General features: G+C 36.8%; 1 protein-coding gene across 2 annotated transcripts in view; it reads right to left on the reverse strand.

The window, feature by feature from the left end:
- The window catches only part of EPYC (epiphycan), a 42,026-nt gene extending 26,044 nt beyond the window's left edge, over window positions 1-15,982 (reverse strand). The window contains exons 1-2 of one of the 2 annotated variants that reach the window (XM_010804759.4): window positions 15,901-15,982; window positions 13,254-13,430 (exon numbers count right to left, since the gene is read on the reverse strand). In XM_010804759.4, the coding sequence (XP_010803061.1) occupies window positions 13,254-13,418 (165 nt within the window). In that variant the 5' untranslated portion in view covers window positions 13,419-13,430; window positions 15,901-15,982. 2 annotated transcript variants of the gene reach the window in all.
- Between the last annotated feature and the right edge of the window lie 801 nt (window positions 15,983-16,783).

A 16,783-nucleotide genomic window follows, 5' to 3' on the forward strand; every position in this document is an offset into this window, starting at 1 on the left:
TAGGCAAATCTGTATCCTCTATGTTTCTGAAATTGTCTTATTGGTATAATTACTCAACATTTCACTTCATTGCAGAAGCTCTGATATTAAATAATGGGGCTTGATATAATTTGAGGTTAGAACATAGAACTGAGAGTGAAATTTCAATCTTTGAGATAAATTCACTGATGTGCTTGGACCTACTTCAGGATTTTGTGCAATCAAAAGCTACAGAGGATATCTGAGAGTGCTGGTTGGCCTCATGCAGGCCTCAAGGGCAGGCCTCAGGAATGTAGGAGCCACTGTCCTAAAAAATGGGCTGACTTCCTCTCTTGATGTGGAGAGCTATATTGAATTCAGTGGCCACGCCTAATGGCTTGTGAGGCCACCGGGTTGGGGATTAGGTCCATCCACTCCTCCTAAGGGAAGAAGAATGGCCAGGGTGATTAGTGAGTAGGAAAAGGAGCTCAGCATGAGTGGCTATCTTCTTTTTTAGAAGAAGTTGCCTGCTTGCCAGGAGCATGCGTTCTGTTTTGCCCCTTCATGCAGACAATAAGGTTTACTGTATGCTGAGGCCTGTGGTTGACTAGCCTTGCCTGTGACTGATGACCTGGTCTATTTCTGAAGTTTTATATTAAAACCCCCACAGTTGCTTCACACCTAAGTCATATATTGCAACTTAGCCTTTATCAGTAATAAGGGGGATTTTTTGAACTCTATTTGTCTTAGTCTCATTTCTGTCTCTCAGTTGATCCTAAATTTAGGTAGGCCATAGCAGGAACATGTATAAGGTCCCTTAAAACCTAACACTATTGCCCAGAAAATTTCTATATGTATCTCTATGTGTCATATATAGAATAGTATGCATTTTCAAATAATGTACTCAACCCCTGGCTTCATATTATGTTAACAACTCTTCTCTTTGCCTCACTGTCTTAATTTATATTTTATATCATAATATAATACATAATTAATAATATATAAGATGTGATGTGCATAATATAATACAATATACTTTATATATTTTTGTAAACTATTTTATGAGATAATATTATTGTATATAGCTCATGCTATGCTTAGTCGCTTAGGTGTGTCTTACTCTTTATGATGCCATTAACTGTAGCCCACCAGGCCCCTCAGTCCATGAGGATTCTCCAGGCAAGAATACTGGAGTGGGTTGCCATGCCCTCTTCCAGGGGATCTTCCCAACCCAGGGATCAAACCCAGGTCTTCCACACTGCAGGTGTATTCTTTACCATCTGAGCCACCAGGGAAACCCATTGTATATAGCTTATATTAATCTGATTTTATCTACAATTATATTTATCTATATATTTATACATCTATTTCTGTATTCATTATAGCATTTATGCATGTAACTAGACTTACATACTATTCAAAAACAATAGTAGATAAACACAAGAGTAAAATAACTTATATCTAAGATTTTCTGTCAGGTCTGTGACTCATGACAGATTTGGAGACATAATTTCTCAGCACATCTGTATATTTTGCGGCTGAGCTCATAGAAACCTTATGTCCCCAAACTATAGATCTTGTTTATACTAAATTTTTTCACTTCCTTTATTGTGTTGAAGCTGTGTGTTTCTAAGATGACTAGACTGAGAGCTACTGAGGGACAGGGAGGGACTTGGTCTGATTTACCTGCTTCTATTCCTGACTTTCAGCAAAAGATTTGTAAGTGGATCCAAAGTGAGCCCATGCCGGTACAGTTAATCTTCATTATAGCACAAATCCTCTCCCTTCCATGAAGGCTTCTCTGATCACCAGTGCATAACCCTCTGTGGCTGTTGACTAATAACTGATTCCATGGTAAAGATAATATTCACTGAACTAAGTTAAATCATGTTATTTAGTCTCTTAAGTCGTGTCCAAATCTTTGTGACCTCATGGACTGGAGTATGCCAGGCTTCCCTGTCCTTCACGATCTCCCAGAGTTTGTGTTGCTCATGTTTATTGAGTCGATGATGCTCTCCAACCATCTTATCCTCTGTCACCCACTTCTTCTCGTGCCCTCAATCTTTCCCAGCATCAGGGTCTTTCCAGTGAGTTGGCTCTTTGCATTTTTAAAGCTGCTACCTTCAAAAGTTAACTCTTTCAAAAATTCCCTTAAAAATTATGTTGAATTAAATCACATGTTCTGAAGATAATCTTTCCCATCAGGGTGTTTTCCAGTGAGTCTGCTCTTCACATCAGGTGGCTAAAGTATTGAAGCTTCAGCTTCACCATCAGTCCTTCCAGTGAATATTAAGGACTGATTTCCTTTAGGACTGACTGGTTTGATCACCTTGTAGTCCAAGGGACTCTCAAGTCTTCTCCCAAGATATCTTAGGACTCAGAAGCTGAAACTCAGAGGGTTTTTATGACAGTCCAAGGCCACACAGTTGGTGTGACAGACTTGAGACTCACACATGAGGAGTCTGACTCCATAGCCCATGTCACTCAACTCTGTGAAAAACTGCCTCTCAAGGATGAATCAGATGTACACATGAGCAACACCCAAAGCTGGTGGTTTCTACCCTCATTCTTTGTAGTGTGCGTGGTAATGATTTAAGTGCCCAGGCAAAGCCAGATTGAGAAGCAAATGTCCTACTTGTTTATTTGCTTAGAGTCTGCACTCTGCCAGTCTATACCTAACCAGTGAACTCCGTTCCTCCAGCACATAATATTTAAATTATAGGCCAATCTCCCTGTTTTGTTAAAGTCTTCAAAATCCTGAATACTATTTGGATTTTTATTCAGCACCAAGTAAAACAGAACAGAATTTTAAATTTATCTTTCTCCCAAATTACCCCACCAGTCAAATCTCAGTCTTGAAAGTGTTCTTTGTTGTCATCATTATATCAAAATTTGGTTCCCAAATAGGCCCTGGGCCATTCATTCAGCCTGAGTTACTAAGAGTATTCTTGTGGGTTCCACATGCTGGCATGTAGGTGATGAAATTGGCTAAGTGTGATGAAATTCTGCGCTAAGCATAAGTCTGGTGCTCAAATTAATTTAAGTGATTTATATTAATTATCTAAAAGAATGTGACCATGAGCACAGGCAATGAAAGCTGTATCTTATTTTCTACTTTATCTTGAAAATGTATGAGGAAGAAATGTGTTTGGCAAAGATTGCTCAATCGCATGTGTTTTACAAAGCTGCTTTGAGTTCAGAAGGATCATCTTTCCTGTCTCTTCCTTAAATACTTTGACAGCTAAGAGAGATACGTAGACAGTGTGTTAATTGTAATCACTAGAAAACTTTTTCTGGTTCCTAATACTCAAATAACTTAATTTCAGAGAAAGTAAGCCTCAATATAGGGCACAGCTAAAAGAAGCAAAGAGGAAAGAGAAGGAATTGGAAAATAATTGAGGTCTAAGTGCCTGGGTCTCTCCGCTTTGGCATCAGAAGAATCTGGTTTAAATTTTACTCTGAAACTTCCTAGTTGAATAAGAACTCTGCTCCTCAGTTGTTCTTAAAAATAAGCCTTATTTCAAGGGCTAGTTTTGATAATTAACTTATATTTGTGGTCTCATAAATAATGTATAGTACAGTTACAAACACAAACCGACCACTGGCAAATAATATCAGTGATCTTTTTCTCCTGATGAGCCTGAATGATTGTACATTTTTGTTGCTTCACTTTTTTAAGGTTTTCCAATAGCTTAAAATAAAAATCAAATGGTTTAATGCTGCTTTGGAAAGAAGCATATGGAAACTCAATCAGACAACCATATTAAAGGATCATCAGCAAAATTCTTTCCTCTCATCCTCAGAGTATCTTTGATGAAAAGGGAGGGTAAAGAGAAAGATTAGCTTTTAATTTTTGCCATAGTCTGAAAAGAATATTTACTTCAGGCTGACTGACACTTTAACAAGTTACTTCTTCCAATAAGAGGTATTTTATATGCCAACCATATATTTGAAACTTTAAAATATATTATATAAATTGGCCAAAGTAAGACATAATTCCAGACACAATATAAAGTATTGCATGCCTTTTTCACCAGAAGAAATAAATAGTAGAAATATTTCTAATTTAATTGTTTTTTGTTCAGAATATATAGAGATGAGTTTTGAGACAAACTATCCTCTAGTATTAATGAAGTTGTACACCAATTCATTATACTTGTATAACCTAATTTTAAGATCTTTTTTATATGTCATTATCTAAAGTGGACATTGATTTCTGTAAGTAGTTTGCTTACCCATATTAGTTTGCTTCTACTTCAGCAGTTTCAGGTATTACAGGTCATCAACATATATTCTAAATTTTTTTTTTTTTGCATGACATCCTGTTATGACAAGAGAAAAATCACTGCTCTATTGTTAATTGATACAACTGCCTTCACTGAGTTCTCTCCCATTCCTATAACTTCACTAAATTTAATTTTCATTCCCTTGACAAAGGTTATTGATAAATGCTATTTTTGAAGCTGAATATATTTATTTCAATGGCAGTTTTTTAAGGATAATTTTAAACAATCTGGCCACCTGTTCTTTCTGTGAAATTAAAAAAAAAAAGGCCTTAATTTTAAGATCAATGGAGAGTAACAGCAAGAAAAGCATTCCTCATTCAAGAAACTTACTCTTGGCCAATTATTACTGATGTTTTTTGTTAGTTATTAATGCTATTTCCTTATGAATGCATACTTTCTCTCATTCCAGTAGGTATATAAGGCAATTTTTAAAGCACATATGGTAATATTTCAGAAAATAACCTCCTTGAAGAGATTAGGGTGACGGGAAGATAGAGGTATGGGAAATAATACAAAGCCAGGGAAGAGTGAGGCAAAAATTAAGATCTAGTTTTCTGAAAAAAAAAAATGACAAACACATTTACAAGATGGATGGCCTAGAACATAAACAAATTTCTTAAAAATTGCAACCTGTTCTGACACTGAGGCCTGAGAGAAAATTTTCCTTCATGTCCTCATGAAAAAGCATTGTGTGATGTTATCCTAAATGTCCCCGACACCATCCTACAACAAATACAGTCAAGTGCTTCATGGGACCACAGGGTATATATCTCTGCTGTTTATTGAAGATATGGGAACAGTGCAGGCTCAGTTAAGTAGAAGTAATTATGCAAGACTAAATAATGTGATAGAGGTATGGAGAAGTCTAATTACCTAGAAGGAGCCAAGAAAATTTCCTGGAGGATTGGAAGTTCATACCTTTCAGCAGAACATCAATAAATATTAATATAGCCACTGAATATGTTTCTGAGCAAAATCATTTACTCATGGGCAAGACCAATGATTTTTTAGACCTAAGAGAAATGGATAATCAATAATGCAAAAACTGATCCTGAAAATGTGAACACCAAATACCTGCTCGGTCAAAAGCGCAATCTCAACTTAAGCCATTCAAAGAATACAGAATTTTGAACTATTTAGATTTTTTCGTGAACCTTTTAAAAAATTAGTGAAATGTTTCCTTGGACTCTACACACTCAGGTTATTCCTTATAACTTAGATACATATACCTATTCGCAATTATTCTTAAGTAATCTTAAGCCATTTTTTCCTAAAAAATTAGGTAACTGTCAGTTGTCTATAAAGTTCACTTCTAGTTTACCATATTCACCCATCAGATCAGATCAGATCAGTCGCTCAGTCATGTCTGACTCTTTGCGACCCCATGAATCGCAGCACACCAGGCTTCCCTGTCCATCAGCAACTCCCGGAGTTCACTCAGACTCACGTCCATCGAGTCAGTGATGCCATCCAGCCATCTCATCCTCTGTCGTCCCCTTCTCCTCTTGCCCCCAATCCCTCCCAGCATCAGAGTCTTTTCCAATGAGTCAACTCTTCGCATGAGGTGGCCAAAGTACTGGAGTTTCAGCTTTAGCATCATTCCTTCCAAAGAAATCCCAGGGTTGATCTCCTTGAGAATGGACTGGTTGGATCTCCTTGCACTCCAAGGGACTCTCAAGAGTCTTCGCCAACACCACAGTTCAAAAGTATCAATTCTTCAGCGATCAGCCTTCTTCACAGTCCAACTCTCACATCCGAAAAACCATAGCCTTGACTAGACGAACCTTTGTTGGCAAAGTAATGTCTCTGCTTTTGAATATGCTATCTAGGTTGGTCATAACTTTTCTTCCAAGGAGTAAGCGTCTTTTAATTTCATGGCTGCAGTCACCATCTGCAGTGATTTTGGAGCCCAGAAGAATAAAGTCTGACACTGTTTCCACTGTTTCCCCATCTATTTCCCATGAACATCAGGAAGTTCACGGTTCACATATTGCTGAAGCCTGGCTTGGAGAATTTTGAGCATTACTTTACTAGCATGTGAGATGAGTGCAATTGTGCGGTAGTTTGAGCATTCTTTGGCATTGCCTTTCTTTGGGATTGGAATGAAAACTGACCTTTTCCAGTCCTGTGGCCACTGCTGAGTTTTCCAAATTTGCTGGCATATTGAGTGCAGCACTTTCACCCACAGAAGAATGTTTTTCTTTCTAAGAGTGCAGTATAGAATGCACGTGGCATTAAGTTCAGCCAAAACTGGTGCAAGTTAAAAGGACGATTAGAAAATGGTAGAAAATGAAGGGAGGATAATATAATCTTTATTAGTTTGTTGGAAATTATATTCTGGTAAGAGAACATCAGGGACTTCCCTGGTGGCTCAGACGGTAAAAGCATCTTCCTACAGTGCGGGAGACCTGGGTTTGATCCCTGGGTTGGGAAGACCCCCTGGAGAAGGAAATGGCAGCCCACTCCAGTATTGTTGCCTGGAAAATCCCAAGGACAGAGGAGCCTGGCTGGCTGCAGTCCATGGGTCGCAAAGAGTCGGGCATGATTGAGCGACTTCACTTTCACTAAGAGAACATCACTATGATTATATATTATGAATAACTGTAATCTTACTCAAGCTACTTAACTGCTCTTTGTCTCAACATTCTTATCTATTCGATGGGAATAATAATGGACTTCATTCTTTGGTTGGGAGAAATAAATGAGATAATACATGTGATATTCCTAGAATGGTACTGACATGCAATAAGCGCTCAGAATTAAGCTATTATCCATCAAGAAGGAAAACATCTGCATTTCAGTCTTATGGCTTATAACCAGTTCCTACTCATATCATTATGGTAAAATGAAAGCTAGAGGTAAAAAGTGCAGCAACTTTATATCAGCAAATTTATCCACAGGATAATTTAAAACATTGTGATGGAATTTGTCATTGTTGTTTATTTACTAAGTCGTGTCTGACTCATTTGTGATGCCATGAACTGTAACCTACCAGGCTCCTCTGTCCATGGGGTATCACAGGCAAAAATACTGGAGTGGGTTGCTCTTTCCTTCTCCAGGGGATCTTCCCAACCCAGGGATAGAACTTGCATCTCCTGCATTGGCAGGTGGATTCTTACTGCTGAGCCACCAGGGAAGCCCAGATGATGGAATTGCTGGGTCTAAAATATTTTTCTAACATGTGTCCAGTGGATCCCAGATATTCTAGAGCTTCAGAAATCACATAAGTCATCAGTCTGAAATATTAACTGCATATAATTTTCAAACCATTGGAAGAAATACTTTCCAACCACTGAGGAGGTAATGAATATACTATTACCAGTAGAAATTAATAAAGCTCTACTGAGATTCTAACCCTGGGAATCAAGGCTGGTTTGGCTCACTGACTAAATAAATCACTGGACTCATAAATGCAAGCCTTGCAGCCTTACAGTAATTCAAATGTGGCTTTCAGAAAAGCAGTTTAAATCACTACATATTTTATTAGTTTTCTGTTGCTGCATTGAAAATTGCTATCTGGGTCAGGAAGATCCCCTGGAGGAGGGGATGGCAACCCACTCCAATGTTCTTGCCTGGAGAATCCCCATGGACAGAGGAGCCTGGCAGGCTACAGTCCATGGGGTTGCAAAGAGTTGGACACGGCTGAAGCGACTAAGCACACACACACACGTAGTAATTTGAAACTATACTCATTTTTAAATTCATAGTTTCTGTGGATCAGAAGTTCAAGAATGGCCTGACTGGGTTCTCTGCTTAAGGTCTCACAAGGCCAAAATAAAGTGATGACCAGGGCTGTAACCTCATGTGGAGCTTGAAGTTTCCTGTATATTTAGAAATGGGTTTCTTCTACCCCCATATGCTTGCTGGCTATCAACTTCTCCTCAGCATTTAGAGACTTCCTACATTCCTGCTCCATATACCCATCTATCTTTAAAGCCAGAAACAGATCATTTCCCTTGCACTGAATTACTCTTGTGACTCCAATTTTGTCCCTAACCTCAAGACACTGACTTAAAAGGCTCATGAGTTTACGTCAGGCTAAGATAATCTCCCTTTTTAAATTTCAAGTATGCCATAGAACATAACCTATTACAGGAGTGATATCCCAATATATTCATGGTGTTAAGAATTGTAAAGAGCTTGGATGCCTCCAGGAATGGGCCACTTAGAGCACATCTTAGAATTCTGCCTACCACATATATCAAAGGCCTTAAGTAATAATCATACCAAGTTTAGATCAAAGGATAAACTATATTAGCATAAGTTGCCAAGTCTTAGATTTTATAAGAAAGAAAATTGGCATTTAAAAGCAGTTATCCTGTCATTTTACAATGACAGGATATCTGTCATTGTAAAATGACAATTTTACAATGTCAATTTTAGAATATCAAGTTGTCTTTTGTGCGGATGAAACAAATTCTAGGCTACATTATGCAGAACCACACTCTTGGCATCAAGAACAAAGGAAAAAAAAGAAAACAACAACAACAACAACTGAAGAATCTGATCCCCTCATTCTCAATGTGCATCATTTACTCTGAACTTTTTCATCAACGAGACCCTGTATGGGTGTGTTATCAGTGTTCACTCAAAAAGTATCCCATAAGATCAAGAACATGTGGAAACACTGCCTTTAATTTATAAAGATGAGATATATAAGTTTATTTGACCTTCCAAAATATAAACTTCCAAGACTGCATCCAAGAAATTCATGCCATGTTAATCAGATTCTAGAATCCATTCACATGACTGGAGCTACTGGCTGTATTTCGTATTTTCTTTAGAGAATTATATGGTAGTTGTTTATAACGAAATTTATAGTAATAATTTGTGAAGATCTGAACTAAAGTTCTGAATTTGGTTCCTCATGTCACCTTACCTTATCATATTGATTTGTTTGTTTTTGGATTTTTGCCATAGGTGGTGGGTGAGTGGATTGGTTGATTGATTTTTGCTACTGAACCAATTTCATGAATATCTTTTTAAAATTATATATAGTTTATGTTTTCAAGTGTGTTATACTTTCATAGCAGAAGATATTAAGAAGAGGTGGCAAGAATACACAGAAGAACTATACAAAAAAGATCTTCATGACCCAGATAACCACTATGGTGTGATCACTCACCTAGAGCCAGAAATTCTGGAATGCAAAGTCAAGTGGGCCTTAGGAAGCATATCTATGAACAAAGCTAATGGAGGGGATGGAATTCCAGTTGAACTATTTCAAAAACTAAAACATGATGTTGTGAAAGTGCTGCACTCAATATGCCAGCAAATTTGGAAAACTCAGCAGTTACTACAGGACTGGGAAAGGTCAGTTTTCATTCCAATCCAAAAGAAAGGCAATGCCAAAGAATGCTCAAACCACCACACAATTGCACTCATCTCATACACTAGCAAAGTAACGCTCAAAATTCTCCAAGCCAGGTTTCAACAGTACATGAACCATGAACTTCCATGTGTTCAAGCTGGATTTAGAAAAGGCAGAGGAACCAGAGATCAAATTGCCAACATCTGCTGGATCATTGAAAAAGCAAGAGAGTTCCAGAAAAACATCTACTTCTGCTTTATTGACTATGCCAAAGCCTTTGACTGTGTGGATCATAACATACTGTGGAAAATTTTGAAAGAGATGGGAATACCAGACCACCTTACCTGCCTCCTGAGAAATCTGTTATACAGGTCAAGAAGCAACAGTTAGAACTGGACATGGAAGAACAGACTGATTCAAAATAGGGAAAGGAGTATGTCAAGGCTGTATATTGTCATCCTGCTTATTTAACTTATATGCAGAGTACATCATGCGAAATGCCAGCCTGGATGAAGCACACGCTTGAATCAAGATTGCCATCCTTATGGCAGAAAGCAAAGAAGAACTAAAGAGCCTCCTGATGAAAGTGAAAGAGGAGAGTGAAAAAATTGGCTTAAAACTCAACATTCAGAAAACTAAGATCATGGCATCCAGTCCCATCACTTCATGGCAAATAGATTGGGAAACAATGGAAACAGTGACAGACTTTATTTTGGGGGGCTCTAGAATCACTTCAGATGGTGACTGCAGCCATGAAATTAAAAGACACTTGCTCCTTGGAAGAAAAGCTATGACCAACCTAGACAGCATATTAAAAAGCAGAGACATTACGTTGCCAACAAAGGTCTGTCTAATCATAGCTATGGTTTTTCCAGAAGTCATGTATGGATGTGAGAGTTGGACTATAAAGAAAACTGAGCGCCAAGGAACTGATGCTTTTGAACTGTGATGTTGGAGAAGACTCTTGAGAGTCTCTTGGACTGCAAGGAGATCCAACCAGTCCATCCTAAAGGAGATCAGTCCTGAATATTCATTGGAACGACTGATGCTGAAGCTGAAACTCCAAGCTTTGGCCACCTGACGCGAAGAACTGACCCACTGGAAAAGACCCTCATGCTGGGAAAGATTGAAGGCGGGAAGAGAAGGGGACAACAAAGGAAGAGATGGTTGGATGGCATCACCAACGTGATGGACATGAATTTGAGTAAGCTCTGGGAGTTGGTGATGGACAGGGAAGCCTGGTGTGCTATAGTCCATGGGTTTGCAAAGAGTCAGACATGACTGAGCAACTGAACTGAACTGATAGCACATTTATATCTATATTTCTATCTATACCTGTGTCTATATCTATCACCTACCTAAAACCAGTTTTCTGATGATGACTTCACCACAAAGGGTTATTAAAACAGTGATGATTGGTATATTTTATTTAACTACGAGGTGTTGTCCGTGACTCTCTGGAACCCGCTGCTGTTTAGGTTTCTGAGCTTGCGTAGGCCATTATGAAAATTAGAAATGTTTGCCTGAAGTAAGGGCTAGAGAATGTAAGGATATAATGCCACCTATTCAGTACCTTACAGAAAGGTTCTTATTCTAGAATAAACAAACACTGAGGAAAAGTTGTCTACTAAATCATCTCTATATGGATATATTGATTAGCTTAATTTTCTTGATGGCAGGAAGAATTTTAGACTTTCATGAGAATGTGTAGGGCCTCTTGGGCAACAACAACAAAAAATCCTGACAGTGAGGAATAACTTAAAAGCAGTCTGCAGATAAAGTTCACTTCCTTCACAGTTTTCCCAGGGCATTGAAAAACGTGAAAGTGTTACTCACTTCCGCGACCCCATGGACTGTAGCCCACCAGGTTTCTCTGTCCACGGAATTCTCCAAGCAGGAATACTAAAGTGGGTAACCATTTCTTTCTCCAGGGGATCATCTCAACCCAGAGATCGAACCCAGGTATCCTGCATTGCAGGCAGATTTTTTTATCTTCTGAGCCACGAGGAAGGCTTAGTCTCAAAAGGTGTTTTCTGTACTGTGCATCTGTTCTTCTGAAGTGAATAATAGCCCCTTGAATCCAAATTCCTCAGCTCTACTTAAAATAGAGAATTCACTTATGGTACTCACCAATCCTATGAAATATCTTTTGGAAGAATGACAAATAAGTTTAAAATCTTTATTTTAGTAGATAACAACACAAACACGCACTGTGGTTTTAAAAAAATTTTATGCAATATGGAAAAAGGAGACGGGCAGATGAGTTAAGTGCTGCAAACTTTCTTCTAATGCTCTGCATTGATGCAATAGAGATATAGACATCACATTTATAGCAAGATAGATATTAATAACTATAAATTCTCCACAGAAGGCCCCCTTCATGTAATAGAAGGCACACAGTGAAATGAATCAACAGTGAATATTAATAAAGATTTAAAAAATCATAACCAAATGTTCAGAAGAAGTCTCCTGCTATCAAGCCTGAAATTTCACTAAAAAAAAGAAGAGAAAGATAAAGAGACAGAGGGCAAATGAGAGAAAGACAGTAAAAGAATAGGGTAGGGGGAGAAGATATAAAAATATTGTACAGTGAAAATCTAACTATTTAATAAGGCAATAAAAAGAAAGATGAGAACATTTAGTATCTTAAAAAAGATGTATCTAAGTCTCATACAATTTAAATACATGCTTTTATTTAAATATTTCATGTCCTTATTTATCAAAAGTTATTCTAAGGAGATTTGCACTTGAATGACTGCCCCAAATATGTTCTGATTCTGTAAAGGTGATGTAATTTCCCTTTCGGTTTATTTGTACTTAATTAGTTTTTGTCAATGTTGTGTGTTCATTACACTCCAACATTTCAAGGTCTGCTTGTTTTCTGATTCAGAAAAATTAGTCTGTATCCTTTAGTTATATAAAAAGCCTACCATTTAATTAGGAACATGTCATATTAGATTTAGGTAATGGTCTGTAACCTTGCCAATGCCTACATTACTGCTGTGAGTGATCATTTAGGGAAGCATATTTTCACTTGGAAAACAGTAAAGTTTCAAACCATTGTCCCTTTTTTGCATTCTTTTAGTTTTCTTCTATTACATTTTAATCTCTCACATCTTTTTTCTTCACTTCAAACTTCCCAAACTTCTTTATCATTATAGATGTACTATTTGAATTCACCTTTCTCTCACTGATTGCCTCTTTCTCTGTTCTAACTTGATAGAAACTCTTATTTTTCAACTTTATGAGGAGATGTAAAGAAAATGAAATGAAGAATAAAAAAGAAAAGAGTCTTCCAATGTTAACCTCCATCACACTGAACATGTTCTGGAGAAAATGTTAATATGAAATTATTAAGTCGGAACATTTCAGTGTATGTTCTAAGTCGCTCAGTTGTGTCTAACTCTTTGTGACCCCATGAACTGCAGCCCACCAGGCTCCTCTGTCCGTGGGATTTTCCAGGCAAGGATACTGGAGTGGGTTGCCATTTCCTCCTCCAGGGGATCTTCTGGAACCAGGCACCAAATCTGTGTCTCCTGCATCTCCTGCATTGGCAGGCCGTTCTTTACCACTGAGTCACCTGGGAAGCCAGGACCATCTCTACTTCTAAGTAAACAAAAATCTATTTGAAGAGAAGAAACCCCAATAATCCCTTATATGATGCTTAAAAAATCTCAAGAGTTGGAGGAATCCGTTACCTCAGCTCGCCCCATTGGAATGTTCTCATAGTTGTACAGATGATCCAGGTCTTCTAAGGTGGCATCGTATGTCTCTGAGTTGTAGTTGATGGATTCTAGAGTTGGGGCAGTCACAGCAGCATCCAAGATGAGAAGTCCCACAATGAGTCTTGCTAATGCTTTCATTTTTCAAATTTCCTAATCATAAAACATTGGAACACGTAAATATTTAATTGCTAACAACTTATGAATAGTTTGCACTAAACAGGAATGATACATCACTGTCAATACTGAGAAACTCAAGCCGGTAGTTTTCTTTCAATGGATAATTTATAACAAAACGTGTAACTGTGTGGACTCTGAGGACTACTGCTGCCAGGTATTCAAATTAATTCACAAACCTACCCACATTTTTGCAGTAGATACTGTAATTACAATAAACTGATTTTATTTTACAAAGAAACATGGAGAAAAAGAGATGCAGAAAGACTGTGATAAACTTAGGTTTATCAGATGGTAAAGAATCCACCCGCAATGCAGGAGACCTGGCTTCGATCCCTGGTTTGGGAAGATCACCTGGAGAAGGGAACAGCTACACATTCCAGCATTCTGGCCTGGAGAATGCATGGACTATACGGTCCATGGGATTCACAAACTGTTGGACACGACTGAGCGACTTTCACTTTATTCACAAAAGCCTTCACATTATCTAAGTTTCACCACTTAGTAAGCATGAAGTTATTTCATCAGCTCTGGGATGCAGAGCTGATAATGATGATAATTACTATAACTGTCATACCATTTTAAAAATGAGGAAACCAAGACAGAGCTGGCCAGTAATACAACTAAGTCTGTTTCTTGTTCATTTAAGCCCAAGGCTTTTTCCAGACAAAATAATGAAGACTTTTTTTTTCCTTCTTTGTTGCCTCTGGGTGTCATTAATACACACATAATTTAATATGTACATACATAAAATTAATATTTCATGGCAATATTTTCAAAATTTGTTCTTAACTAAATGGAGGCGATAAGAAAAACCATTTTTCCTTTAGTCCTTGGTGTTTTATTTCAATTATTAATGGCTATTTAAAGTTTAGATTCAGAATCAATGGGAACACATGTTTAAAAGTCACCGTTTAGCAAGATTTCCTTAGAGGAGCATTTGCACACACATAAGATTAGAGCAATGTTTTGTAATTCTTTAATTAATGTAATTTTTATTTTCCATGGTAGCATCACGCATTTGGGAGAATCAGTCAATATCTTATAATTTTAATTATTTTAATTCTGTGTATACTCCTTTGAATACAGCGTAGTTTAGAAAAAAATCTCTTAGCATAATTTTAAATGTTTAAATTAAGCCTATCAAAAGTGTTACCTTGTGATCATTTGTTGAGGAACAAAATATTTGTAAAACTTTTTATCAAGCATGTCTAATTTTAAAGGTTTTGTATTTCAGATACATTTCTTGGATTTACTTATGAACAGTACGTGTGGTTTTGTACCTACACAGACATATAAAAAGGAATTCATGGTAAATATTACCTTTAAACTTGAATGCACTGGCAGACCAACTGACCTTCAGTTACTTGAAAGAAAGTCTTTATGAAGCAGGTTTAGGCAGAAGCATATGGAATTCCTCTGAGAATAAGAAGTAGTACAAGGAGCTCTTTTTTATCCCCTCCTATGCTTTTTTCAAATAAATTTTATTCACGCAGGATAAACTAAACCTCTGTTTTACTTGCCTTTGCAGAAGGTTTTGCACAATCTCAGATTTGAAACTGTATTATGCAGTCACCAACAAAGTCCTGCTTAATAAAACAGTGTGATTTGCAAATCTCTCAAGAACCAATCTCCATATTCAGGGGGGAAGCAGTAACAACGGTCAACACTAGTCTAAGAAGTATACATTTTCCTTGTACATTTCTGGCAAGTTTCATTGTTCAAAAAAATTATGCACTTGCTTATTTTTTCTCACTTCATACTATAAAGATCTGCATATTAGAATTTACTTGCATTTGACATATCCCCTAAAGCTATCACCAATAAGGCAGTCTGTGAACCTTAGAAATATGAAGAACACATATCCATGTGTAGATAAAAAGCATATCTCTTCCTTCAAATACTTACATTAGTGTTTAATGTAGTGGCTTGTTGAAACTTTGAACTTAATGTCTACTTTATGCCATCTAATGATATTTTAATAGCATATACTTATATAAAGCTTTAAAATATATAGCTTAAAAAGGCATTCTAATTGCACAATCCTAATATGATCATCAGTACATTTTAAACACCTGATTCTTATAATTTTCTTCTTTTGCATAATATTTCAATCAGTAACAACCAATAGTACCTGTCAATACTAGCAAAGAATGTGTTCTGTATCAGGGCACCTGATTTAAGGACTATATTGGAAACAACTATAATTTTATTGGCATCTGTCATGGCTATTAAGATAAACTCTTTTGCTGTATTTTTGAATTCCTAAGCTAATTCAGAATTTTGGATTTTCCAAGAATAATATAAATATAAAAGGAGCAAACTAAACCCAATCCATTGAAGTTCACCATGAAACACTAAAGCAAGGTGAATTATTTTTTTTCAAAGGTTGTTATAGTAGGAAAAAAGTCTATAACCCAAGAAGAAGGCAAGTGTAAAAACTTACCTTTGGCTCCGACTTGTTGAAATGGCACGCAGGGACTGAGGATGCCGTCCCAGTGGTATTTGCCCCTGACCAATGGTTGTGAATTCTGGTCTGTTGGAGGTGGAATTTATAACACTCAGTTTTTTGTTTGGAAAAGCTCACCTTGGGAAATGCTTCTCAGTCTTTAAAAAAACCCAAATTATTTTATAATCACTCAAATTAAGCAGCAGAAGCCAATTACATAGTACAAAAAGCTCCTGAAATTATGTTAAAGGAATTCTGATTGCACATGTGTCACCTTAAAAATATTTAATGGAAAAAGTTTGTTTTACCATACATCAACATAAATAAATTTAAATTAAAAAAAAAAGTTTGTTTTAACATATCTCTTCTACAACACATTCACCAGTTAAGGGAAGACATTAATGTACACAGTGATGCTGTAAATGGATATTTCAGAAATGTTCTAAGAAGAAAGAATTTTATCAAACCTTGCATATCTTGAATTGTCTTTTTTTTTTCCAATTTTCATTGACATTAACTGAAATTTAGTAAATGTTGCAAAAACCTTACCTATATAATGTTGGGTAAGGAGAAGAATCAAAAGCAAACAAATTATTTTGATTGCTTGGAATGCTTTGAGAACAAACAATAACCTCTTGCATTATTATCTTTTTAAAAAATTATGCCCAGAAATAATGCATAAATATGATCTGAGTGTTTTTTTTTTTTTTTTGATCTGAGTGTTTTGAAAAGAAGGCTCCATTTCTTCTCTTTTATCTATCAATCAGAGCCCCAAAAATCAAATTACATTAAAAACTTTTTCGCCCCAGAATACAAGATTTATTTTAGGCTTTTGGTACCTGACGTGTTTTGTGAAGCTGAGTTTTATTACAGGTATATA

Source organism: Bos taurus, chromosome 5 (assembly GCF_002263795.3).
Source record: "Bos taurus isolate L1 Dominette 01449 registration number 42190680 breed Hereford chromosome 5, ARS-UCD2.0, whole genome shotgun sequence".
In the NCBI taxonomy this organism is placed as follows: domain Eukaryota; kingdom Metazoa; phylum Chordata; class Mammalia; order Artiodactyla; family Bovidae; genus Bos; species Bos taurus.